The sequence below is a fragment of the Mustela lutreola genome, chromosome 6, assembly GCF_030435805.1.
Source record: "Mustela lutreola isolate mMusLut2 chromosome 6, mMusLut2.pri, whole genome shotgun sequence".
Taxonomy (NCBI): domain Eukaryota; kingdom Metazoa; phylum Chordata; class Mammalia; order Carnivora; family Mustelidae; genus Mustela; species Mustela lutreola.
In genome coordinates this window covers 63,702,239-63,727,261 of record NC_081295.1, presented here as the reverse complement: position 1 = coordinate 63,727,261, position 25,023 = coordinate 63,702,239, and the positions used below count along the sequence as shown (strand labels likewise).

The following is a 25,023-nucleotide window of genomic DNA, read 5'->3' as shown; positions in this document are numbered from 1 at the left end:
AGTTAATTCCAGAGCAATAAGAGTTTTGTTATTTATCACAAACTGATGAAGACTTGGTACTGTTTTAAGAGCCATTGCAAGGGGCGCCTGGGTGGTTCAGTGGGTTAAGCCTCTGCCTTCGGCTCAGGTCATGATCTCAGGGTCATGGGATCGAGTCCCACGTCGGGCTCTCTGCTCGGCGGGGAGCCTGCTTTCCTCACTCTCTCTGCCAGTCTACCTACCTGTGATCTCTCTCTGTCAAACAAACAAAATAAAATCTTTAAAAAAGAAAAAAAGAGCCATTGCAAGTGTATAGGAGAATTTTTATCAGAAAATCCAGCATAGCTACTCCCATGTCAGAATGTTATGTCTTTTATCCAAAAATAAGCAGGTACTTTATAGGATTAATTATATACCTCTCTTTCACTAGTCAGTATCATTTTCTCATTTCACATTGCCATTAAATGTATATGGGAGCCCTTAATTCTAGAAATCTATCATCAAAGGAAATTAATGAAGACAAAATGGGCTTATGATTGCTGAAATATACTGAATACCAAAAAATTATGAACACCTTAACTGTGTTAAGTAAATTATGATAAGGGCAGATGAATTTTCCACATGCATTCAAATGAGTACTTGTGAATAACATTTGAAGTATATATACTATGGAATATAATCACAACATGAAAGTTTATGCATCTATAAATACATACATACATTCAAAAAGACTAGAAGTCAAACAAAAATGTGATTATCTCTGTGGGCAAGGTTTATTTCTTCTTTGTATTCCGGTGTTTTCTGTTTATTAGGAAAAGGATGCTTGCTTTTGTGATCAGAACTTTAAAAACTGATCACTTTCACAAGGATTTTCACTATAGCATTATCCAAAAAGCAAAAAATTAGAACACCTTAAGTGTCCATCAGTAAGGGAACAGAGACGTAACTATTATCTAAATCCACTGACACAGAATGATCTCTAACTCATGTTAATGGGTTTCTTGATGTTTCCTATAGATACTTGTATGTACACTTTAGAAGTTATTTTCTTATAAACATACAGATGCATATACACATATATCTGGGGACTGGAGTTAATCAGATGATACTTTAGCTTTATTGGTATTATTTGAATTCCTATGAATTTATTTGTGTGTCATTTGCGTAACTAAATTCATACAGAAACAAAAAAGAGGAGCACCTGGGTGACCCAGTCAGTTAAGCTTGACTCGATTTTGGCTCAGGTCATGATTTCAGGCTCTTGGGATCGATCCCCCATGTCCAGCTCTGCACTCAGCAGGAAGTCTGCTTGAGATGCTCTCTCTCCCTTCTGCCCCTTCAACTCAAATGCTAAAATAAATCTTAAAGAAAAATGCCACCGAAGACCATATATTCCCTAATTAGTAGTCAATTCTCTTTCCTTGCAGCTTCTCAGAGAGGGGGAAGGAGAAGGGCCATGCCAAGCCATGGGCAGTGACTTCCGTTTCCCTATAGGAAAGCTGTTGCAATCACAGTTCTGATGCTAATTTTTCTTTTTCAGGACCAGGATTTGGTATCTATGCAGTTGTTCACCTTCTCCTCCCTGTGATGTCCGTGTGGCTCCGTCGTAGCCATAAAGACCATTCATACTGGGATGCAGCTTCTGCTAATTTTAAGCATGCCATTGGCCTGTCTTGTGAGCTGGTGGTGGAGCACATTCAAAGCTTTATACACTCAGGTATCTATGCTCCCATAGAAGTCCATGCTAAGCATATTTTTCATGGGAAGCATCACTGTCTAAAAGTGCTTATAAATACCAGCGTATGATTTTGTCTGGAAATTTCTCAAAGAGAAGTATATGGTCGGTACCAACCTTCTAGATTATCAAAATGAAACTTGACACTTAAAATACATACGTGACTAGAAATATAATGCCATCTAGTAGATTTGTGCATGAGAAGAGGGGATAATCAAGTATATAATCAATTAAAAAAAGAACTGGCCCTGTGGTCTGGGAGTGAGAAGAGGGTATAGCCTCCTGCCTCCTCTGGGAGGCTAAATGGAGGAGAGAAGATTTTAACAAAGGCTTCAGTTATAGGCAAGAAGCTGCTTAGGAGGTTGGGGGTGAAGCATCTTAATATCTGTGGCACTTTGAAAAAGCATGTGGTGGATAGTATATTGAAGTCAGAAAAAAAAAAAATCACTGTTGGCCCTAGATGTTATAATTCTATATGCCTTTGGCTTTTCTTTATAAATAAGAGGTGAGGGGCTCCCTTGTTGGAGAGGTTAGAGAAACTCATAAGATGTTCACCCCAAGGGAGAGTCAAAAAGCAAAGATAAGAAATGGGTAGCTCTATTAGATTTAATGACAACTTGCCTCCACAAAAAAGGAACATTAATTGAGAAAGAAAACAAGTGGGTGTTTCCACATGTAACGGTAACTATCCCTCGGGGTAGATGTTCTCAACTAGATCGTTGCTTTGCCCAGCACAAAAATCACTGAGGAGGCTACTGAAAATTGGATCTGTGTCATCACAAGGACTTTGAGGAAAAGAATGAAGATGTATTCCTTGAATTGGGAACATAGAATGTGATTTGTGAAGGTCTCATTTTCTTTAATCTGGGGATAGTGTGCAAACTGAAGCCAGACTGAGAAGTTGAAGACAGTAAGCTGAGAGAGGGTTTGTCAGGAGCATTTGATTCGTCTATCAGGCATAAGGAAAGTATACGTTTCACTTTTCTCTTTTTAAGAATTTAAATTTTTTTTACTAGCTACTATTCAGGCTGTTCTGTGTTCCAGTCTGTGTAAGTAGATTTGTGCATATATGCATTATATTATATGCATAACTCCAAAAAATGTACATCAACACACCAAAGCCACATACTTCATCATGAAATGATTAATACAAACTAAAATCAAGTTTTAAAAAATCCAAGAAAATTACTCCCCCCCTCCAGATATTTATATTCTTTTTATTGCTCAGACTTTCTCCTTTAGCTATAGATGCCTTTTCAACCCCCTCCTTTACAACAGAGTTTAGTGAAATCTTGGTTTTACTTTTCCATGTAGACATCCGGTATGAGAGTATGATCAACACGATGCTGAAGGACCTGTTTGAGTTACTGGTAGCCTGTGTGGCCAAGCCCACAGAAACCATCTCCAGAGTGGGCTGCTCCTGTATTAGGTGAGGAAAAACCTTCCCTAGCTCTCCACAGTTTTTATTATGAAATCCAACGGGATTAAATTATTTTATTGTAGCAATTCATTTTTGGATTGCTTTCTAAAGGTAAAAATGTCTGTATGTATATGCTAGTAATTCCTCATTTCAGTGTTTAATCAGCAAATATTTATCATGTAGGCATTATATGAGAGGTACTCAGCTGCATGAGAAGTCAGCCAAGGCTCCTGCCCTTGAGAGGTTTATAGCCTTTTCTAACGGACATAACAGAAAGAGATGCATAGAAAATGATAATAGAAAATGATAATGATAATAGGAAAGAGATGCATAGAAAATGATAATAGGAAGATGCATAGAAAATGATAATGATAATAGGAAGAAAATGATAATGCCCAAGGAGGGCAGGGGAGTAGATGGTCAGCAAGAGCTTTTTCTATTGATGACACTTTGTCAGGTCCCCCGAGGGGGGCAAGCTCTTGCTAGTTGGGGACTTGTAAGAAGAACATCACAGACCTAAGCATGGAGATCAGAGTCACCAGTAACAGTTACTTTGGTTGGTATTTGTCCAGGAGTAGTAGAAAATGGGGCTAGAATGGAAAAAATAGTAGAGAATATATACAGTCTTGCATGCAAGCCTAAATTGAAACATTTCCCTGTTAGTCATGGGGCCCCCATGATATTTTATAGTGAAATGCCTTAGGAAATCGTGTTGGGACAGTGGAACACCAGCTGGGTTGAAGACAAGAGGCAGCAGGGCATGCACGGAAGCTGTGGGATGAATCTGGGTATGCTTCTGTAAGGGCAACAACACGTACAGATTCAAGACCCCTTTCCTTGTCTCCTTGAACAGGTATGTCCTCGTCACTGCGGGCCCCGTGTTCACTGAAGAAATGTGGAGGCTGGCCTGCTGTGCCCTGCAGGATGCCTTCTCCGCCACGCTCAAGCCCGTGAAGGTAAACTGCTGGCAGAGAGAGCCAGAGCGGGTTCCCATCTCCCAGTGTCCCCTCATGCCTGTCAGTGGGGGCATCCGGATGCCGCCCTCCTCCTCCTGGAAGGCAGCCTCTCTTGAACTCCTACAGGGGCAGAAAAAGAAGCTGTCAGAGCAGTGCTTTTGTCCCAGACTGAGGGACACTCAGGACGGGGCAGGGGGCACCCAGGGAACCTCTGCTGTGTTTCTCCCCAGGATCTGCTGGGCTGCTTCCACAGCGGCACCGAGAGCTTCAGTGGGGAAGGCTGCCAGGTGAGGGTGGCGGCCCCTTCCTCCTCCCCCAGTGCCGAGGCCGAGTACTGGCGCATTCGAGCCATGGCTCAGCAGGTAAGGACTGGGGACTTCTAGAAGCTTCTTCCTGGTGGTCCTGCATCACCAGACTGCCTTTCATTCCGTTAGGGAGCTACTCCTTCTGGCTCTGACATCTTGTCAGTACTGTTCTTATGAGGAATGACTAATGCAGTCAATAGCCTTAGAATCCTCTCCACCATCTCTTTCTTAGGGCATCCTGCAGTGCCCAGATCAGCTAAAATCCTTTCTCTCCCTGGCCGCTACACTTCATACACTACTTGATTTACTTGGACTCCTTATATTTTCCATATTTGCTTAAATATTGATGTTACTTGCAGTCTACAAGGGCCTAAGGATGGCAAACCTATTTGGTTTTTTCCTTATATCTCCCCTACAGAGCCTTTTCCAAGCTGCTTAATTTCAGTGGAATGTAAGTCATAAGTAAAATTAAAATATACTTACACATGCAGGGATCACAATGTACCAATGACTTTTTTCTTCTGGCAAATGTCAGAAGGCAAAAAAGTTGGTTGTAATCTTCTGAGCAGAGAACATATTCCATATACTTTCCCCTGGTGTTCCTAGAGCAAGGCATGTAGAAGACACTTGCTTAATGTCTGTTGAGTCTGAGAGTTACTAAATCACAAAAGGCCTTCCAACATTAGCACTAGCTACAGACATGCCCCCAAATACTTAAGTGACATGTCAGTCTATCTCTGAGATAGACTGCATGGGGCTTCCAGCAGCAGGATTAAGCACTGTCCCTAAATATACATATATTCAGAATAGTGAGTGGTTGTTGAGAATTCAGTCTATCATTTAGTGGCAACAGACATATTTGAAGTATGTCTTCACATGCAGAAGATATTTTGCAAATGTGTGTGGTATGTTTAAAACATTAAGCAATTTTTATAAATATATATGCAGTGTTGGATTAAATTTTTGGTTAAGTATTCTAATTCTTTAGAAAAGTAAAGTGAATTGGGGGTTATATTCAAAGGCACCCTTTTTCTAGAAGATCTGTTTAAATCCTTAATAAAATCTCCCCTTAGGACATAAATAATCCAGGATACCCTGATTATCAGTTGAGACGTTTCCTGGCTAGATCTGGTTTCTAAAGGGCTTTCCCTAGCACGCCTCACAGGGTGGGTTAAGAACCTTCCACTCTGCTTCTCCCATCCTCTGCTGTCCACATTCATGACAGCCCAGGACATGATGGTTCTGTTGGGAAGGGAGAGAGCACATCCCACTGAAGCATCCATGGCCAGTCTGCAGAGGTCGGAAGAGAAGGAACAAGGCTACAGTGAGGATCCACTTTGGCCCCCACAGCTGTGATGGACAGCTACCACAGAAAGGCACCGTAACAAGAAGCCAAGAGGTGGTCTTCTGACAGGATAGCTTCCCTAAGGGGAATCCATTACACTGCTAACAGTCATCCCCATGTGCTTACGGTGGGCTTCCAAACTACATCCCACCACACAGCAAGAACATGGAACCTTCTTCTGAAACAGTAGATTGTTAATGGAGAAAAAAGGCAGAGGCCATTTAGTGAAGCTTTTATTTTTTAATATTTTCTCTTCCTCAGTCCCTAACCAAAAACTTTGGAAAGAAAACATTTAAAAGTACTTCTATTGGGGCATCTGGGTGGCTCAGTGGGTTAAAACCTCTTCCTTCGGCTCAGGTCATGATCCCAGGGTCCTGGGATCGAGCCCCACATTGGGCTCTCTGCTCAGCTTCCTCTCTCTCTCTGCCTGCCTCTCTGCCTGCTTGTGATCTCTGTCAAGTAAATAAATTAAATCTTAAAAAAAAAAAAGTACTTCTATTTTCAAAGGGAAGAATCAAGAAGCGCTTATATTTTTTTTAGTCACTTCTCCCACCGTCCCATAAAGTAGTATGACCACATCCAGAGTCCTGAGAGGGGGCCCTAATTAATCTCTTCCTCCCATGTTGGATAGAATATAATACCACACAGATGTCAAAATCAGAGTTGTTTTTTTTTTTTTAAAAAAACAGCCCCTTTTTGTTTACTCTCAATTAATTTTAAATATCAGTGCTTGCTAGTTGGAGTGTAATGAGTTGTCATGTAATAAAATATGTTATTAGTATTAGTGTCAGCTTCTGAATGTTTCTTCTTCTAACACTATATGTACATAATACATATTAACCCTCTCAACAAACACACCAGGTAGAAGACCATTATCAACCTCATTTTATAGGTGAGATGAGTAGGAAGAGTTAGCAACTTACCCAGAGCTATCCAGCCAGTTCCTGGCAGAGCCAGGTTGAGGATGATGGAGCTCCGAACTGAACCTTTGCATACCTTTGCAGGTGTTTATGTTGGACACCCAGTGCTCGCCAAAGACTCCAAACAACTTCGATCATGCGCAGTCCTGTCAGCTCATTATTGAACTGCCTCCTGATGAGAAGCCAAATGGACACACCAAGAAAAGGTAAGCAGCGAAGAAGCTTAACCATGTGGACAACTTAGAATGTGGGAAGTCCGTTATCTTCACTTCTGGCTGCTTATAATCCAAGCTTTGGCTAAGAATACTGAAAATATTCATAGAGTCATTTAGCAAGGGTTTTTACAGAAAATTGTTCACTTTTTAACCAGAGCTTCCACGCTTCACGTGAGTACCCTCCACGGGGTGGCTCAAACAACAGAAATGCATTTGCACACAGTTCTGGAGCCTAGAAGTCCAAGATCCAGGCGGCGGCAGGGCTGGTTCCTTCTGAGAGCCTCTCTCCTTGGCTTCTGGTTGGATGTTCTCTCCCTGTGTCTTCACTTGGATTACTCTTCTGTACATGCCTGCGTCCTAATCTCTTCTTATAAGGACACCGGTCATATGGTGGATTAGGGCCTGCCCTAATTATTCTTCAAGACCTTTTCTCCACATCCAGTCACTCTGTGGTACTATAGGTTTGGACTTTGACATGTGAATTGGGGGGAGAGGGGACACAACTCAGTGTGTCTATAGTATTGTCCATATTATGCCTTTTAAAAACAAATTTGTAGCGTAAGGCATGATTCATAATGTTTTGGGAGAAATACATCAACTTCTCAGGAGCAATACAACTGTCAGGAGACAAAAAGATCTCTGCCCTGCCACATGAATCTTGCCCTTTTTAGATTTATTCATTTATTATTTGAGAGAGAGCTGGCAGGGGAGAGGAGGAGAGAGAACCTGAAGGAGACTCCCCACGGAATGCGGAGCCCAACGCAGCCCAGTACCAGGCCCTGAGATCATGACCTGAGTTGAAATCAAGAGTCGATGCTTAACCTACTGAGCCATAGAGGTGCCCCTAATCTTGCCCTTTTTAAATACTATCATTTTGCCTAAAAACTCTTGTTCCGAGACTTGAAGATAATAGCCGCCACTGAAATCTCCCATTTTTAAACTGCAGTACACAAATAATGACTGCGACTATTTGAGCACTATATGTGAGCCACAGCAGCTAACTATTTCCACTCCCATTTTACCACAGGGAAACATTCAGAGAGGCTAGGCCAGCTGTCCCAGGGCACACAAGCACAAAGGCAGGGAGCCACCTGGCATACATGGATTTGACTCTTACTACAGAGCAGTTCTTAGCTTAGCAAAAGATGTTGCACGAGATGAGTTAGACCTACGGAAGGCTCCTGTACATACCATCCAGTGTATCCTCCAAGGTCCATGTTGAAGTCACCCATGGAAAAAAGACCTATTAATAAAGAGAAATCTGGGTGTGGTTTTAAATCACCTTGGCAGGGATAGCCCTGAGCTTTACCCAAACTACCTAATATGCGAGCTTTAAGATGTGGTACTTGAAATTCTGGGTCTTTTTCTCTCTGAAGCTAGTATTAGCATGTCTTATGTCAGCCACCTGTTGGACAGTTAACTCTCCAGGAGGACAACTTTCCTTTGCACTTGGCCTCAGAAGCACTTCACAGTCCCCTTAGTAACGGGCATGTGGAGAAAAAGGTTGAAACACTTGGGTATAACAAATTGAAAAATTATCTGTTGATTTTGTTTAGCTCCTGTCAGCATGGGTGATTAAAAGCTGCACTCTGGGGATGCCTAGGTGGCTCAGTCATTAAGCGCCTGCCTTCGGCTCAGATCATGATCCCAGGGTGCTGTGATCAAGCCCCGCATCAAGCTCCCTGTTTGGTGGGAAGCCTGCTTCTCCCTCTCCCACTCTCCCTGCTTGTGTTCTCTCTCTCACTGTGTCTTGCTCTCAGTAAAATAAATAAATAAAATCTTTAAAAGTTGCACTGGAAGAGATTATGCTGAATGAAATAAGTCAAGCAGAGAGAGTCAATTATCACATGGTTTCACTTACTTGTGGAGCATAAGGAATAACACGGAGGACATAGGGAGATAGGAGAAGTGAGTTGGGGGAAATGGGAGGGGGAGATGAAGCATGAGAGACTGTGGACTCTGAGAAACAAACTGAGGGTTTGGGAGGGTTGGGGGGTAGGAGGTTGGGTGAGGCTGGTGGTGATTATTATGGAGGGCACGTATTGCATGGAGCACTGGGTGTGGTGCATGAATAATGAATTCTGGAACACTGAAAAAATTTTAAAAGAAAAGTTGCGCTCTGTAACCAGTTATTTTACTCTTTCCGTGCCTTTCTGTAATGCTTATCTCACTATTGTTCTGGCTGCTTTTCTTTTTTTATTGTGCATGGTGTGGCTTGAACCTAAAGCAAAAGGAATTTTCTGTCCTTTTCACATGCACCCTTAGCAATTTTGTCTCCTAAAGCATCAGAGGGGATGATCTTGGCTGATAAAGATGCTCCAAAATTCAAACATGGCCTCGCAGCCACCGTCCTTTTAAATATTTGCTAGGAAAGGGCTTTCCAGCTCTCAGGGAAGGTAACACATCATGTCCTGTGGGCTGTGGTGTCATACCTTCCGAAGGTTGGTCAGACTCCCACCTCTCGCTGTGGTTCCTGCTGCAGGAGTCCAGGCTGCTAGGGGATGGGGTTGAGGTATCTGAGCCATTTCTCCAGGAGAACTCTTCCTCCAGGCAGCAATCTGTGCAGGCACCTGTGCATAGAACCAATCTGTCTGTTACTCCGTTGGTCCTGGACACTTACTGAGTACTGTTCTCACCAGTTTCCCAGGCCCTGGGACATAGAGGAATAACAGGCTGCCCTGCATAGTGTACTGGGGCCGACAGACAAGGGAACAGACCTGAGTGCTTGGTGACAGGAGTTCCCTTTAGTTAGAGTCCTATAGCTGTAGACATGAAGCGTTAGACCAACTTGGTGGCTTTTTGAGCCCTCTTCTCCAGAAAAATGCATATTCACAGTTCCTAATACCTTAAATAATTTACCAAAAGGAGGGGGGAGGGAATGGGGAGTTATTATTCAAGGGGTATTGAGTTTGGGATGAAAAGATTCTAGAAACGGTGGTGATAGTTACCCAAAATTGTGCAGGTGCTTAATGCCACTGAATTGTACTTTTAAAAATGGCTCAAATACCTATTTTATATCATGTATATTTTACCACCAAAAAGAAAAAATTACTTCAGTGATTTGTTAGAAAGGGTTGGAGTCTGTAAATGACAGATCTGGGCTGAGCCTACTGTGTTCACTCAGTGTACCACCCCACCAAGGGCAAGTTCAGCCCTTAAATGTATGAAGCATTTGTGTTCTTTTCTGCTAAAAGAGTCCTTTTTTTATTTTTATTTTTTTTAGATTTTTTATTTATTTATTTGAGAGAGAGACAGTGAGAGAGAGCATGAGCAAGGTGAAGGTCAGAGTGAGAAGCAGACTCCCCATGGAGCTGGGAGCCCGATGCGGGACTCGATCCCGGGACTCCAGGATCATGACCTGAGCCGAAAGCAGTCGTCCAACCAACTGAGCCACCCAGGCACTCCGAGAGTCCTTTTTTTAAATGCAAGGTCATAGCTAGACATATTGATATAATAGTTGGATCTCTGAAATAAGCAATTAATCTGAGGATCATAATTTTATAATTACCCTGTGAGGAAAATTAGTTTGCAACATAATAGCATAAGCTACTTTCATGCAATTCCAAGAGCACTGAAAACAAAGTGAAACCATAAACCACAAACCACAAGGGTGAATTAAAATATTTAGTAAAGGTAGTGCCTAGAATTGAAATTCTTTTCTTAGTCTAAGAATCCAACTAAACAAAAGAGGCCGAATCACCAAAGAGCACTTTGAAGGCTTCCTTATGTGGGCTGTGCCCACTTCTCAACCAGGAGTCCTGGCCAGGTGTCCATGGAGGGTTCGCCCCACCCCCATGCCACATAGCTGACCTGAGGGGCATCTCAGTGCATCCAAAAGAGCATTCAGGGTCCACAGAGGTGTCCTGTGGGCCATGATAGCAGGAACGGACACGAAAGAGAATTGTACGTGTTGAGCGAACATGGCTTTCTCTCTCCTAGGTTTGGCTTAAAAAGCTTTGACTTATATTATTTATTAATATTGCGAATGTTTGGACCTCATCCATCTCACATGTTGGAAGCACTGAAGTTTTTACGTTTACTCACCAAAGACATTAAAAGTTAATCCTGGTAAACTGGTTTGGTCCCTAGAAAGCTAGACTTCAGTGAGATTGCTCACAGCTTTGGGGTTGAGAAAAAAGCCTACACAGTAGAGAAGAAAGCCACTTAAAATTCAGAGAATTGACCAGACGTTGTTACTTTCTGATTTTATCTCCTTCATGTTATGAGTAATAAAATGTCAAATCTTGTATCCCATTGCTGTGCCTATATTGAAAAGTTTTTATAAAACAGTAATATCATACAGTGCCTAGATTTTAGGAAGTATCGGCAATTCCATTAATCATGACTAAAATGGTGATCATGTAATGGCTCCAGAAGTTGGCCTTTAATTTTTTTTTAAGATTTTATTCCTCTACTTGAGAAAGAAAGCGAGCACGTCGGAGTTGGGGAGGCTGCAGAGAGAGAAGGAGAAGCAGACGCCCCGCTGAGCAGGGAGACTGATGCGGGGTCCGATCCCAGGATCGTGATCCCGGGATCACGAGCTGAGTCGAAGGAAGCCGCCTAACCAGGCGCCCCCAAGTTTGCCCTTTTTAAAAGAAGGCATTGAAATAAAGCAGTTTTGCCTATAGTTTTGCCTATGTCATTCTAAAATGTGTAACACTGGAATCCCTTTCAAGTAACCCACATTGGGCAGAAAGCTACTAATCAAACCCTTCTTTTCATTTGAAGCGTTTCTTTCAGGGAAATTGTGGTGAGCCTGCTATCCCATCAGGTGTTACTCCAGAACTTATATGACATCTTGTTAGAAGAGTTCGTCAAGGGCCCCTCCCCTGGGGAGGAGAAGACAGTGCAAGTCCCAGAGGCCAAGCTGGCCGGCTTCCTCAGGTACATCTCCATGCAGAACCTGGCGGTCATCTTTGACCTGCTGCTGGACTCGTACAGGACGGCGCGGGAGTTCGACACCAGCCCCGGGCTGAAGTGCCTGCTCAAGAAGGTATCGGGCATTGGAGGCGCGGCCAACCTCTACCGCCAGTCTGCCATGAGTTTTAATATTTATTTCCACGCGCTGGTCTGTGCTGTCCTCACCAACCAGGAAACCATCACCGCCGAGCAAGTGAAGAAGGTGCTTTTTGAGGATGAGGAGAGAAGCACAGATTCGTCCCAGCAGTGTTCATCCGAAGATGAGGACATTTTCGAGGAGACGGCCCAGGTGAGCCCCCCGAGGTGCAAGGAGAAGAGGCAGTGGCGGGCCCGGCTGCCCTCCCTGAGCGTGCAGCCCATCAGCAACGCCGACTGGGTGTGGCTGGTCAAGCGGCTGCACAAGCTGTGCATGGAGCTGTGCAACAACTACATCCAGATGCACCTGGACCTGGAGAGTAGCCTGGAGGAGGCCCCCGTCTTCAAGACTGACCCGTTCTTCATCCTTCCGTCCTTCCAGTCGGAGTCGTCCACCCCCTCAACCGGGGGCTTCTCGGGGAAAGACACCCCTTCCGAGGACGACCGGAGCCAGACCCGGGATCACGCCAGTGAGGCCAGCAGCCTGAGGGCAGGCGGCGGGGACTTGCTGCTGCTGCCACCGAGCCCCAAGGTGGAGAAGAAGGACCCCAGCCGGAGGAAGGAATGGTGGGAGAACGCGGGCAACAAGATCTACACCATGGCCGCCGACAAAACCATCTCCAAACTGATGACCGAATACAAAAGGAGGAAGCAGCAGCATAACCTGCCCACGTTCCCCAAAGAGGTCAAAGGGGAGAAGAAGGGAGAGCCACTGGGTCCGCGGGGCCAGGACTCCCCGCTGCTTCAGCGTCCCCAGCACTTGATAGACCAGGGCCAGATGCGCCATTCATTCAGCGCGGGCCCCGAGCTGCTGCGACAGGAGAAGAGGCCCCGCTCCGGCTCCACCGGGAGCTCCCTGAGTGTCTCTGTGAGGGACGCGGAAGCACAGATCCAGGTGGGTTCCCATCAGCCTGGGGATGCCAGGAGGCACACCTAGCAGTCTGTGTGTTGGGGGTGTGGGGGGCCTAGCCTTCCAGGGACAGACGTGTCCCCCTCATGGAACACTCACACATTGTGTAAGTCGATAGACACCAGTAGGAGACAACCCATTTCCCCACCAAAGTCAGAGGGTGGGCCGAGACTAACCCGGAGCATCCATCTGGGTCAATATATCAGTGTGAAATTTTACTCTTACATAACTTCAGGAATTATTTTTAAGGGTTATACGAGATACTGAGAACTCAGAACTCACCTGGATAAACAAGATGAAGCTGAAACTTCTAAAGGAGATATGCTTTCACTGGCATAGGGTCCTGAGTTGATGATTGGAAGAGGCATGGAAGAAACGTGTAAAGGAAAAAAAGCAAAGTGCCTGTTATTATGTGGTTATACCAGTGAACACCAATGTTTTCATCTCGAGCCTTTCTAATCCATTAGGAGCACATAACACATCTCCTTTTTTAGAGGGCTTTGACTATTCCTGTTCATTCATATATTTAATACTTGTAATTCCATGGTACATCAAAAACTCAGCTTGAGAAGAAAACAGTGTTAGTGCTGTTTGTTCAATTTAAGAATAGATGAGACTGTAAAAGAGAAACAGAGGAATCTAGAGTCATGGGAACCCTTTAAAAATAATCCAGGTGTTTAAATTTGGGCTCCTGTCACAGGCCTAAGTTGGAAGATCTGAGATCCAAGGATTCTGTGAACTGACACAAAAACGTGTTCTCAGAATAAACATAAATTTGGACTTAGCATGACTCTTGTTGGATGCCTTATTTTCCTGTAAGGTACTTGAATGTAGAACCAAACTTCAGAATCCAGAAAAAGCAGACTAGATTTGTAAAAGTCCAATCAAATGAAAATGTATGGTTGTTCTATAATAGATGACCTTCTTGACAAATAACATGTCTTAATTTTCTTCATGTCTTGGAGATTTGCTTATGATTTTAAAAAGTTACTGAGGGAAGGTAGTCCTATTCCAGTTTGCTAGGCATTATAGAGACTGATAATTAAGAATGTCCTATGTCCTATGGAAATTTCATTATGAGAAGGCAAGAGTGCCTTTAAAAATCTGAGGAATAAATAAGATTTGTGGACAGGCATACCTTGGAGATACTGTTGGTTTGACTCCAGACAACTGCAGTAAAGCAAATATCAAAGTGAGTCAGATGAATTTTTTGGTTTCCCAGTACGTGTGAAATTTATGTTTACACTATACTGTAGTCTATAAAGTGTGTAATAACATATCTAGAAATATATATATCTATACACATACCTTAATTTAAAAAATACTTTATTGCTAAAAAATGCTAACCATCGTCTGAAGTTTTCTGCCAGTCTTTTTGCCAATGGAAGTTCTTGCCTCGACATTGATGGCTGCTGACTGAGCAGGGTAGTGGTTGCTGAAGGTTGAGATGGCTGTGACAGTTTCTTAAAGTAAGGCAGCAATAAAGTTTACTGCATTGACTCTTTCACGAACAATTTCTCTGTAGCATGCAATGCTGTTTGGTAACATTTACCCACAGTAGAACTTCTTTCAAAATGGGAGTCAGTCTTCTCAAACCCTGAAGCTGCTTTATCAACTAAATTTATATGATATTCTAAATCCTTAGTTGTCACTTCAACAATCCTCATGGCATCTTCACCAGGAGTAGTTTCCATCTCAAGAAGCCACTTTTTTGCTCATCCATAAGCAGCAGCTCCTCATCTGTTCAAGTTTTATCAAGAGATTGTGGCAGTCCAGTCCCATCTGCAGGCTAATTCTAGTTCCCGTGCTATTCCCACCACAGTTACTTCTGCCACTGAAGTCCTGAACCCTCACCGTCATCCATGAGGTTGGAATCAGCTTGTTGATGTTCATGTTGATGTCTTGACCTCTTCCCATGAATCACGAATGTTCTTAATGGCATCTAGAATAGTGAATATTTGTCCAGGTTCTCAATATACTTTGCCCAGATCTATCAGAGGAATCACTATCCATGGCAGCCATAGCTTTACAAAATGGATTTCTTATATAATGACTCCTTGGTCCATGGACTGCAGAAGAGATGTTGTGTTAGTGGGCATGAAAATAGCAGTAATCTCACTGTGTATCTCCATCAGAGCTCTTAAGTAACCAGAGCATTATCAATGAGCAGTACTGTGTTTTTTTTTTTTTTTTAAATTTCAATTAACCAGCAAATAGGACAATCATTAGTTTTTGATGTAGTGTTCAGTGATCCATTAGTTGCATATCACACCCAGTGCTCATCAGATCATGGGCCCTTCTTAATGCCCATCACCCAGTTACTCTATCCCCCAACCCCCTCTCTTCTGCAACCCTCAGGTTGTTTCCTGGGGTCAAGAGTCTCTCTTGGTTTGTCTCCCTCTCTGATTTCTTCCCATTTAGTTTTCCCTCCCTTCCCCTATGGTCTTCTGCACTATTCCTCATGTTCCACATAGGAGTGAAACCAAATGACAGTTGTCTTTTTCTAATTGACTTATTTCACTTAGCATAATCCCCTCCAGTTTCATCCATGTCAATGCAAATGGTAGGTATTCAACCTTTCTGATGGTTGAGTAATATTCCATTGTCTATATGAACCACATCTTCTTTATCCATTCATCTGCTGAAGGGCATCTTGGCTCCTTCACAGTTTGGCTATCATGGACATTGCTGCTATGAACAATGGGGTACAGGTGCCCCTTCATTTCACTACATTTGTATCTTTGGGATAAATACCCAGTGGTGCAATTGCTGGGTTGTAGGGTAACTCTGTTTTTTTCTTGAGCAACCTCTGTACTATTTTCAAAAAGTAGTAGTATCTTAAAAAGAATCTTTTTTTCTGGGTAGTAGTTCTCAACAGTGGGCTTAAAATATTCAGTAAACCGTGTTGTAAACAGATGTGCTGTCATCCAGGTTTTGTTCTTCCATTTATGGAGCACAGGCAGAGTAGATTTAGTATAATTCTTAAGGGTTCTAGAATTTTCAGAATGGTAAAGGAGCACTGGCTTCTGCTGAAAGCCCCAGCTGCATTAACCCCTAACTAGAGAGTCAGCCTGTTCTTTCAAGCCAGCCATTGACTTCTCCTCTATTGCTATGATGTCCTAGATGGCATCTTCCCATAGACAGCTATTTTATCTACTCTGAAAATCTGTTGTCTAATGTAGCCAGCTTCATGAATGATCTGAGCCAGACCTTTTGGAGAACTTCCTACAGCTTTTACATCAGCACTTGCTACTTCACCTTGCAACTTTCTGTTATGGAAATAGCTTTTTCCCTTAAACCTTATGAACCCACTTCTGAAAGCTTCAGACTTTTCTTCTGTAGCTTCTGCACCTCCCTAGCCCTCACAGAATTGAAGAGAGTTAGCACCTTGCTCTGGATTAGGCTTTGGCTGAAGGGAATGTTGTGGCTGCTTTGATCTTCTATCCAGACCACTCGACTTTCTCTGTATCAGCACTAAGGTTGTTTCTCTTTCTTGTCATCTGTGTCTTCACTGGAGTAGAACTTTTCATTTCCTTCAGGAACTTTCCCTTTGCATTCACAACTTGGCTTACCTAGGCTAGAAGCTAGGCTCTTCTGCCAGTCTTGGCTTTCAGCATGCCTTCCTCACTAAGCGTAATCATTTCTAGGTTTTGATTTAAGGGGAGAGACCTGTGACTCTTCCTTTTCTTTGAAAACTTTAGAGGCCAGTGTGGGGTTATTAATTGGCCTAGCTTCAGTAACAGTTGTCTCTCAGGGAGTAGGGAGACCTGAGCAGCAGGAGAGAGATGAAGGACCTGGTCAGTGGAGCAGTCAGAACACACACATTTACGAGTATTTTTACCATTCTATATAGGCACCCCAAAACAAGCAATTGCATCATCAAAGATCACTGAGCACAGATCACCATAACAAATATAATAATAATGCAAAAGTTTGAAATATTATGAGAATTACCAAAATGTGACACAGAGATACCAAGTGAGCAAATAGTGTGGGGAAAATGGTGCCACCAATGAACATGCTCCACACAGGGCTGCACAGATGTTCAATCTGAAAAGAAAAAAAAGAAAGAAAGAAACTATCTGGGAAACACAGTATAGTAAAGCAAAGCACAATAAAACACGGTATGCCGGTAGTCCATGAAACCTGAAAATAAGGTATTCCTAATGTTAAAGGAGACTCTGCTCTGCCTTGTATAGATGAACTTAAAGTGACAACGTTTAGCCATATTAAATTACTAAAGACTGATTTATTGCAACCTAAAGCCTGAGAAAACTCACCTGCCAATTGGCAGGGCTTTGCCACACACCCGAGAGTTCAAATGAACCAAGAAAAAGCTGCTAATAATTCTCCTTAATCCTTTCTCGTAGGCCTGGACCAACATGGTGCTAACCGTTCTCAATCAGATTCAGATCCTTCCAGACCAGACCTTCACAGCCCTCCAGCCGGCGGTGTTCCCATGCATCAGCCAGCTGACCTGCCACGTAACAGACATCAGAGTGCGTCAGGCTGTGAGGGAATGGCTGGGCAGAGTGGGCCGGGTCTATGACATCATCGTGTAGAAGATTCACATTGAGGAAACACAATCTCGAAGGTTAGAGAATGCCCACCAATCCCCAATGGATAGCATTTGCCCCACCACCAGCCCCACTGAAACCAGTGTCTTGGAGAAGAGTCTACCCGTCCCTCGCTAATCAGCACTGGGGCCATTCTGGACACTCACCTTGTATCTGGAGGACACCAATGATACTCTGATTTTGCACATCATTTCAGAAAAGTCTCCATTCTTTGACACGTTTCTAAATCTTGATGTTTATTTCCCAGTGCTTTTGCCTGCCATGCTACTCCCAAAAGGAGTAGTCCTTTGAAGGACTACTCCTTTGAAAACACCACACTGATCCATTTGATTTTTTTCCTTTTAAATGCAATTGTTAAGGAAACATCCACTGGTAAGTCATGCTGGTGTGTAGGCACTCTGGCATCTAGTAGCGGACATTCTTCATCGGAGGAAGATTTCCATTATGATTATGGGCTTAGCAGGGAAGAAGACAGCTGGAAAAACAATTCTGGGTGTCATAAGCAAGAAAAGGAGGACTTTCTCTGTAACATGTTCCAGAACATTTCAAAGTTGTCCTAAATTGTCAAGATTTTCTGGTTGGCATAACCAACTTTTTTAAAGGTGCTGTTGTGCCTTTATTTCCCTATTTCTCAAGGAAGAAAATGCTTTCCTGGCAAGGTTTTAAGTCTGTGTCCTGGCAGCTGTTGACACACAGCTCCCAGTACAGTGGCTGATACAGTTCTCGCCAGGAGACGTGAGATTGCCCTGCCACCCTGGCTTCCCATTAGTCTTTGCTTTTTGCTCCCAAGGCCAAACAGGAAAGGAAAGGAAAAAAATGGTGCCTTAGTTTCTTGTTGCACAGACATTTCTATGCTCCAGTTATCTGAACATAAGGCAGAACATCAGGTTTTTAAGAAAACAAAATGTTAAAATGCAACTCATTTTATATCAGCACCCTTGGAGGAAAGGACTCCGTTCTCCAGGCAGCGAGCAGACTTCTCAGGGAACGGGGCAGGAAGTGGGGTGGTCGGGAGACAGCTGGGAGGGGTGAGAAAGGAGAGTGGGAGGAAGTCATTTGAAACCTTAAAATATTATACAAGAGTCCCATCAAATTGCAGTGTCCGACATCCAAGCTCTAGTCTCAGAAGAAAAGAAAACTGAAGGAGGAGGGGACCCGGTGAAATTTAGGACATTAAGTTTTTCAATTTAAAATATTTGTCCTCTCAGGAAAGTAAATTTACCCTATGTCTGAGGTCTTTCTAAATGGCTATTTTTACATGGATTTTTTTTTTTTAGATAGAACTAGAAAATTAATTTGGAAACTTTATCTTATTTACAACATACTCTGTCGTTCTTAAATTATAATGATTGAAACGCCTCAGTCAGGCCCACTCGTGTACATTCTAGAAAGTAGAGTTGGTTGCTAAGACATATGTTATCATTTTCCCAGGCCCTAAAAATGTGTTCATAATTGAGTATCATTCTTTTAAAATAAAACATCAACTCTTCGGTATAGAAGTAAGGATTTAAAACTTAGAACTTTACTCAGTGCTGGATTTGTAAACTTTGTCTTCCTTGAGAAATATGTAACTATCTACAAGGTTAAGATGAAGACAGGGTTCCCTGATTTATTTAGGCAAACTAAAAGAACCCCATCATTCCATATACCATCTAGAAATCACCACAGAGTTCAGAAGACATATTTCAGTTCCACAACATACTCTCTTTGCCTTCGGTTTTACCCCATAGACAAATAAGTTTAGAAACAGATCAACTATTTGATCTTAAGCAATGACCTTTGGGGATAGCAATGAGCTATAGTCTATATAATTTTTACATTTTGGAAGTAGAATTGAAAGGTACGTTCTCTTTTTTGTTTTAACAAAAGCTACAAAAAGAAACAGAATCACCATGATTTACTGCTTATCTGAGGTTTAGCTCCCATTTTTCCCATGAGGACCCCAAAATTTACTTTGGGGGTGAGGAAGAAACTTCAGTAGAGTGTCAAATCAGAATGATTATAAAATGCTTATATGTAGCAACTTTTTAAGAAGTATAAAAATTCAAGCAAAGCCAGTTTCAATGTAGAATGTCATGTGCCAGAGTATGTTAATTGTTTAGAAATCAGAATCCATTCTCCCATAGATTTTCTATTATGAGATCCAAGGCTAGTTTATGAAAATAAACTTTTCACAGGTTCCAAGAATTAAAAAGTGAGGAATTGTACATAGTTCTTTACCTACAGTTTTTAAGATGGTTTTGGCCCCTTCCCATCATGTATTCTGCAGTCTACCCCAAGGTCTACATTCGTCTCTGCCCATTTCCATTCCCAGCATACCCCATGCTACAGATCTACATCAGATTTGAAGCAGAAAGCTAACTAAACCACCTTAATGCTTCCCAGAGGTATTTGCAGTTGTATTTGCCTGATGCAAACAATCTCTAATGAATAGGACGTCAGGGCACAGTGAAGTCTGTCTTCTCCAGGGGTGGAGAGGAACCCTAAGTAGATAAGCGATCCCTTTTCAGACTGCCCTGGTCAACCACTCACACTCTCTTGGTGTCTTGGCTTCTGCCTTTCCCCATCTCTTCCTTCACTCCCTCTCGCCCAGGGTCTCTGAAAGACCAAGGTCAAGACAGCCTTGGTGGTTAAAAACAGTCACTACCATATATTTACTGATCTAAGCAGAATAAGATTTTCATGTTGCTTTCAGTTGCCTGTATTTACTCTAAGGTTGGGAATTACTCTTTAATATTTTGGTAAAGTATGTATCATGAAAGCACTTAGAAAATTGAAAGTGTGTAGGAATTCCTGGCCACCAAGCAGACCACACTTATCATCAGATTTTTCCTTGCCATAAGGGCAGAGTTTGATGGAAGGCTAAGATCTCTCCCAGCACTTGCCTCTCCTGATTAGCTTCTAAAAATGGCTGGGCTGCCTCTTTACACCACCTTATTATCTCTCCCCTTATGATTATTTTCTAGCCTTCACCATCAATATAAAACTAGGACATTTTCTACCATCTTTATGCTATTTAGTGACTGATCAAGGCAGATTCTAACATACATAACAGCTCAGATTAAAATATTTGCAATCAAATGTGACAAAGACTTAACATAATTCAAAAGTACCTTTAAATGGAAACTTCTTGGCACAGTATCACCAGGCTTTAGTTTTTGCTGTTTTAAGAAGAAGGCTTATACAGAGTCAGTAGAGAAAGTCAAATGATCTATAACCATAAGAAGGTAATGCAATTGTATAATGAATAACCCCTGACTTCCTCCAAATACATCACAAGGCTGCTTAGGTAGGAAAGTTTTTTTCAGAAAAGAAAATCCTTTTGTGCTCCACCCATCAAACTAAGCAGAATAAAGACCTTTGTTGGGAGCTGGTAACCACAGCAAGAATTTACAAACCATAGGGCGTGGTGACATTTGACAAGAGCCACTGTGAATGTAGACCTGACCTGCATTAGCATTCCATTCTCACAATAACCTGGCCGAATGGGCATAGAGGTCCTCATATTTTTTCAGATGAGGATACAGACCCAGGGAGGTTAAGAAACTGGCCTGAGATAGCCAATAAATGGCAAAACTCGTTGCCAAAGAGGTGTTCCTGAATTTGAAGGCCATGCTCTCTACGACACTGTGCTCAAAGTACACAGAGTAAGCACTTTAGTGTTTCAAGGAATTAAAAAGTTAAAATGAGTTGAAAATATCTGATTGGTGTCCCAGATCTGCTATGATATAGGGATTTTTCAAATAGGGTTTTAAAAAAAGAAAAAGCTAGTGATTCTACAGAGAAAGATCACATGTAACATAATATTTTAAGTGAACATAAAACAAGGTCTGAACTTGAATCTTAAAACAAGCCTTCCGTGGTAATTTAGAAAACTTGCCTAATTAGTTGGAAATGATGGAATAGTATTGCTTATGGCCAGCTGCTACGCAGAAAAGCGTGGCAGTCTGTGTCCAGAATGACATACACGGTTGGTAAACTTTTTTCAATTGTCATTGAACCACTCAAAATAAAGTGCCCTGTAGCCAACAGTGCCTCTCTACTTGCTTCCCTGGGAAGTATACAGTAGGAAATACGGAAGTCATCATCAAAGTTTGGGAATATGCAAAATAAATTATAACCAGTTTTCAAATGCACTCTCTGAAGAGGAAGCTACGGGTAAGACAGGATTGTTTAAAGATCCAGGTACTGGGGGCATCAGGTCAATATCCATAATAACCATGTGCCATATGACTAAATATTTCTACATACTCTGCAGACAAGGAAACAGGCAGAAGGAAAATCCAACATATTGCATTAAGCAGATGACAGAACTTGGATACACATGGGTACCTCTTAGGTGATCCTAGGGACATTTAGTGTGGCCTTAAAAAAGCAAGAGACTCTTTTTAAGCACTTTTTATTGGAAATATGAACTTGCTATGGGGCAAGACTTGTGAAACTAGTAAAGAACTCATAATTATGCTTCATCAAAAAAATTGTGTTCTCTTCCCTCGTAGTGGAGCTATCTAGAAAACTGTTTGTCTCTCTGTGAGCTCCTCTTCCTCTGCTTGTAATTGTTTGTATTTGATGTGGAAGTAAGAAATAGTTTAATATGAAGTTTTGGACTAGAACACCACTTAGATTTCCAAAACACAATTATTGCTTCAGGGAAACAGACCAAAAAAAAAAAAAAAAAAAATTATCCCCGGGAATAATTTATGAGAAACTCAATTGAGAACAATGCTCGATTTCCTCATAAACTATGATACCACTTATTAAAGAAAACTCGATACCACACCACTAGTACCATACAAAACCTTTCCCTTCTATCTGTGTGTCATAATGCATGAGAGCTCCAAGGAGAGACTGGCTGACCATCTCAGCAAGAAAACTTGATCAGCTGCTGGTAAATCCCATCCAGTTATGGTCCTTCCAGCCTTTCAACCACCAAGAATCATTTGTTCTATTAGTTCCTATCCTGAAGGTTAAGTAGTGGTTGTGTAGTATCTTTTGACTTTGTTCTAAAGTGGTTCTCAAACATTAGCACACATCAGGATCACCTGGAGGGCTTGTTAAAACACAGGTTGTTGGGCCCACGCCCAGAGTTTCAGATTTAGTAGGCCTGGATATTTGCATTTCTGACAAGGACCCAGTGCTGCTTGTCTGGGAACTACACTCTGACAACCGCCTTGAAAAAATTTCCAGCACTACCTTTAAGATCAGCCTGACTTAACAAGCTCAAGAGAAACCCCAAACTGAACCTTGGGCAGACAACTTGGGATTGGATTCTCTCCAGCATTCCTATTCCATCTTCCCAGTTTCTAGGTTTATTATACCAACAATTCGGTTTTTTACAAGCTAAAAGACAATGAATGTATCTGTTCAATGGAACAGTGAGATCTGTGTAAACTTCTTGTCTTTGTATTTAGAAACACTGGTTCTACGGATAATCGTTTGTATCATGTTGACCCTTTGACTTGTACTGATGTGATTTTAAATTTCAATATGTAGGGTTTAAGTTTCTTCTGGCATTACAGTTTTACTGTTCCCGTCTCAACTCTGTCACAGCCTTGGCTCCTGGCTTCCAGAGGTTTTTGAGTAGTTGCTTGCTTGCCAGTAGGTTTCTCTCTCTCATTAGTTACCCAAATATTGACACTTCAAAATGATGTTACACTACTTGATGTACCTTCATCTTTCACTTAACAGGTGTAGATTAATATTTTAATTTACTGTGTACCTGTCAAGAGTCTACCAAGTGATTTCAAAGAAATTTGCAAACTGAACAAATCCCTTTTGAGCAGTACATGTGCCTGTTTTAAGGACTTTTCAGTAAACATGGTTGTGTTCGTATCCACACAGCGAAGACTGTATTCTCTCATCTTCCAATGGTGGGAGAAATGTACACATGCATCAGTATGCTTTGGGAATACAGTGAAATCATAATTCAAATATAGGTGGGGCCTTAGTTTACTTCTTAACATTTTGATTAATTAGCTTTGGAAATTCTTTTTGCATTAAAAAAAAAATAAGGATTGTCGAATAATTCAAGAGAAAAAACTTAAGTACTTTAAAATTATCATCCACATATAAACTATAGTAATTACATGTAATTCTTATTGATTTAATTTTCTCTAAATCCTTCTGCTTGAATATTCTGACATCATTTAAATTACTTTAGATTATTGTATGAACAGAAGGTAATGACAAGATTTGCTAGAATTAGTGAGATCAGAAAGCATGTCAAAGTGCTAATGATACTAAAGAATCAAGTTCTTGCTTCTGTGGATGGAAATAATCGAAGTGGTTTATTTCACTTTTGTTTTCCATAACCTGTTTTGGAAATTAGGTTTGCTTTTAGTTCTTCTAATAGTAATTGATTTTCAAATTAAATTTAAAATAGTAATCTCTAGGAATAATTTATTTCCAACTTATGTTACCAACTGGTGCCAAAAATGGGAGGGGGGAATCTAAAAGCCAGTCTTTCGAGCTACCATACAATATGTTTTCAAGTTAGGGAATCTTGGGCCCTGACACTACCAGCCACCAGTGGTCACCCATGGCTACCTCATGATTACATGTGGGCCACCTTGTATTCCTCCCTTGGCAATTCTTCCATCTAAATTTTGTTGGAAGTGGCTCTCTTTAATAAAAATTCATTTCCTGCTAAATAGGCAAAACTGGACAAAGATTAATGGTGTTGATATTTTGGGTTTCACTTCAATGGAAACCATACGGTAGGATATCCAGGTATGGCATGATAGGGGCAGGAACAGGTGCCTAGAGGGAAAAAGAAATTTCACTTATTTTTCTTTGTTGATTTGTTTTCAGTGGATGGGTGGGGGGTGGGAGGAAGGGAGCTAAGAATAAGATGTCTATTGCCCTAATCATGCCAAAAGACTATTATTTCAGATTATTTTCCTGCTTTTCTAAGAGAAATAAATTACATTATAAACAGTTCCCCAACTACCATTTCCCACTCTAAATAAAGCCAGTGGGTGGTAAGGGTTCTTTTATCCCTTCTTATACTATGCCAAAGAATTGACTTGTTTTCACTAAAAATTATAAATAAGTGAAGCTTGGTATAGCCATAATGATTTGAGTCAGTATACCATTTTATCTATAAAATGCAGCATTCATCCTTGCAATCCCATTCACCAGGAGCCTTGAAACATTTTGTTTACTCCAAAGGACTTGTCAAGGAAGTACAGTTTTTATTTTTCCTTCTTATTTAGTTTGCTCACATTAATAAAAAAAAATTAATTAAAAAAAAAAACCCTGAAACTACTCTCCTTTGTATGTTGATAAACTGTTTGATTTGATAGAATCTGTCTGTTCATTGTTTAACAGGTCCCCGTAAGCAAGCTTGCAAGTGTATTTTGTGTACATTTTATCTGAAGTGAAAATGAAAATTCTAAAGAGAAAATATTTTAAAAGATATTGTATTTATGTTGCCTGTGTTGTAGAATAAAAATTCAAATGCATTAAAAAAAATCTATGTGAAACAGTTTTCTTTACCTAGTAAGTATATCAAAATAATTTATATAAATACCTTATGTTTATAGAATTTGGCCAAAAGAATGAGGTTCCTTTCTCCATGGAATTTCACAACTGAATGAAGAGGCAC

At 41.5% G+C, this 25,023-nt stretch overlaps 1 protein-coding gene across 4 annotated transcripts in view; it reads left to right on the top strand.

Annotated features, from left to right (window-relative positions):
• Nucleotides 1-21,446, top strand: part of ARFGEF3 (ARFGEF family member 3) — a 178,936-nt gene extending 157,490 nt beyond the window's left edge. For all 4 annotated transcript variants that reach the window (XM_059177442.1, XM_059177441.1, XM_059177440.1 and 1 more), the window contains 7 exons: nucleotides 1,520-1,696; nucleotides 3,029-3,143; nucleotides 3,988-4,090; nucleotides 4,321-4,452; nucleotides 6,745-6,866; nucleotides 11,604-12,825; nucleotides 17,211-21,446. In XM_059177442.1, coding sequence (XP_059033425.1) covers nucleotides 1,520-1,696; nucleotides 3,029-3,143; nucleotides 3,988-4,090; nucleotides 4,321-4,452; nucleotides 6,745-6,866; nucleotides 11,604-12,825; nucleotides 17,211-17,402 — 2,063 coding nt within the window. In that variant the 3' untranslated portion in view covers nucleotides 17,403-21,446. The remainder of the gene's footprint in view (nucleotides 1-1,519; nucleotides 1,697-3,028; nucleotides 3,144-3,987; nucleotides 4,091-4,320; nucleotides 4,453-6,744; nucleotides 6,867-11,603; nucleotides 12,826-17,210) is intronic.
• The last annotated feature ends 3,577 nt before the right edge of the window (nucleotides 21,447-25,023 follow it).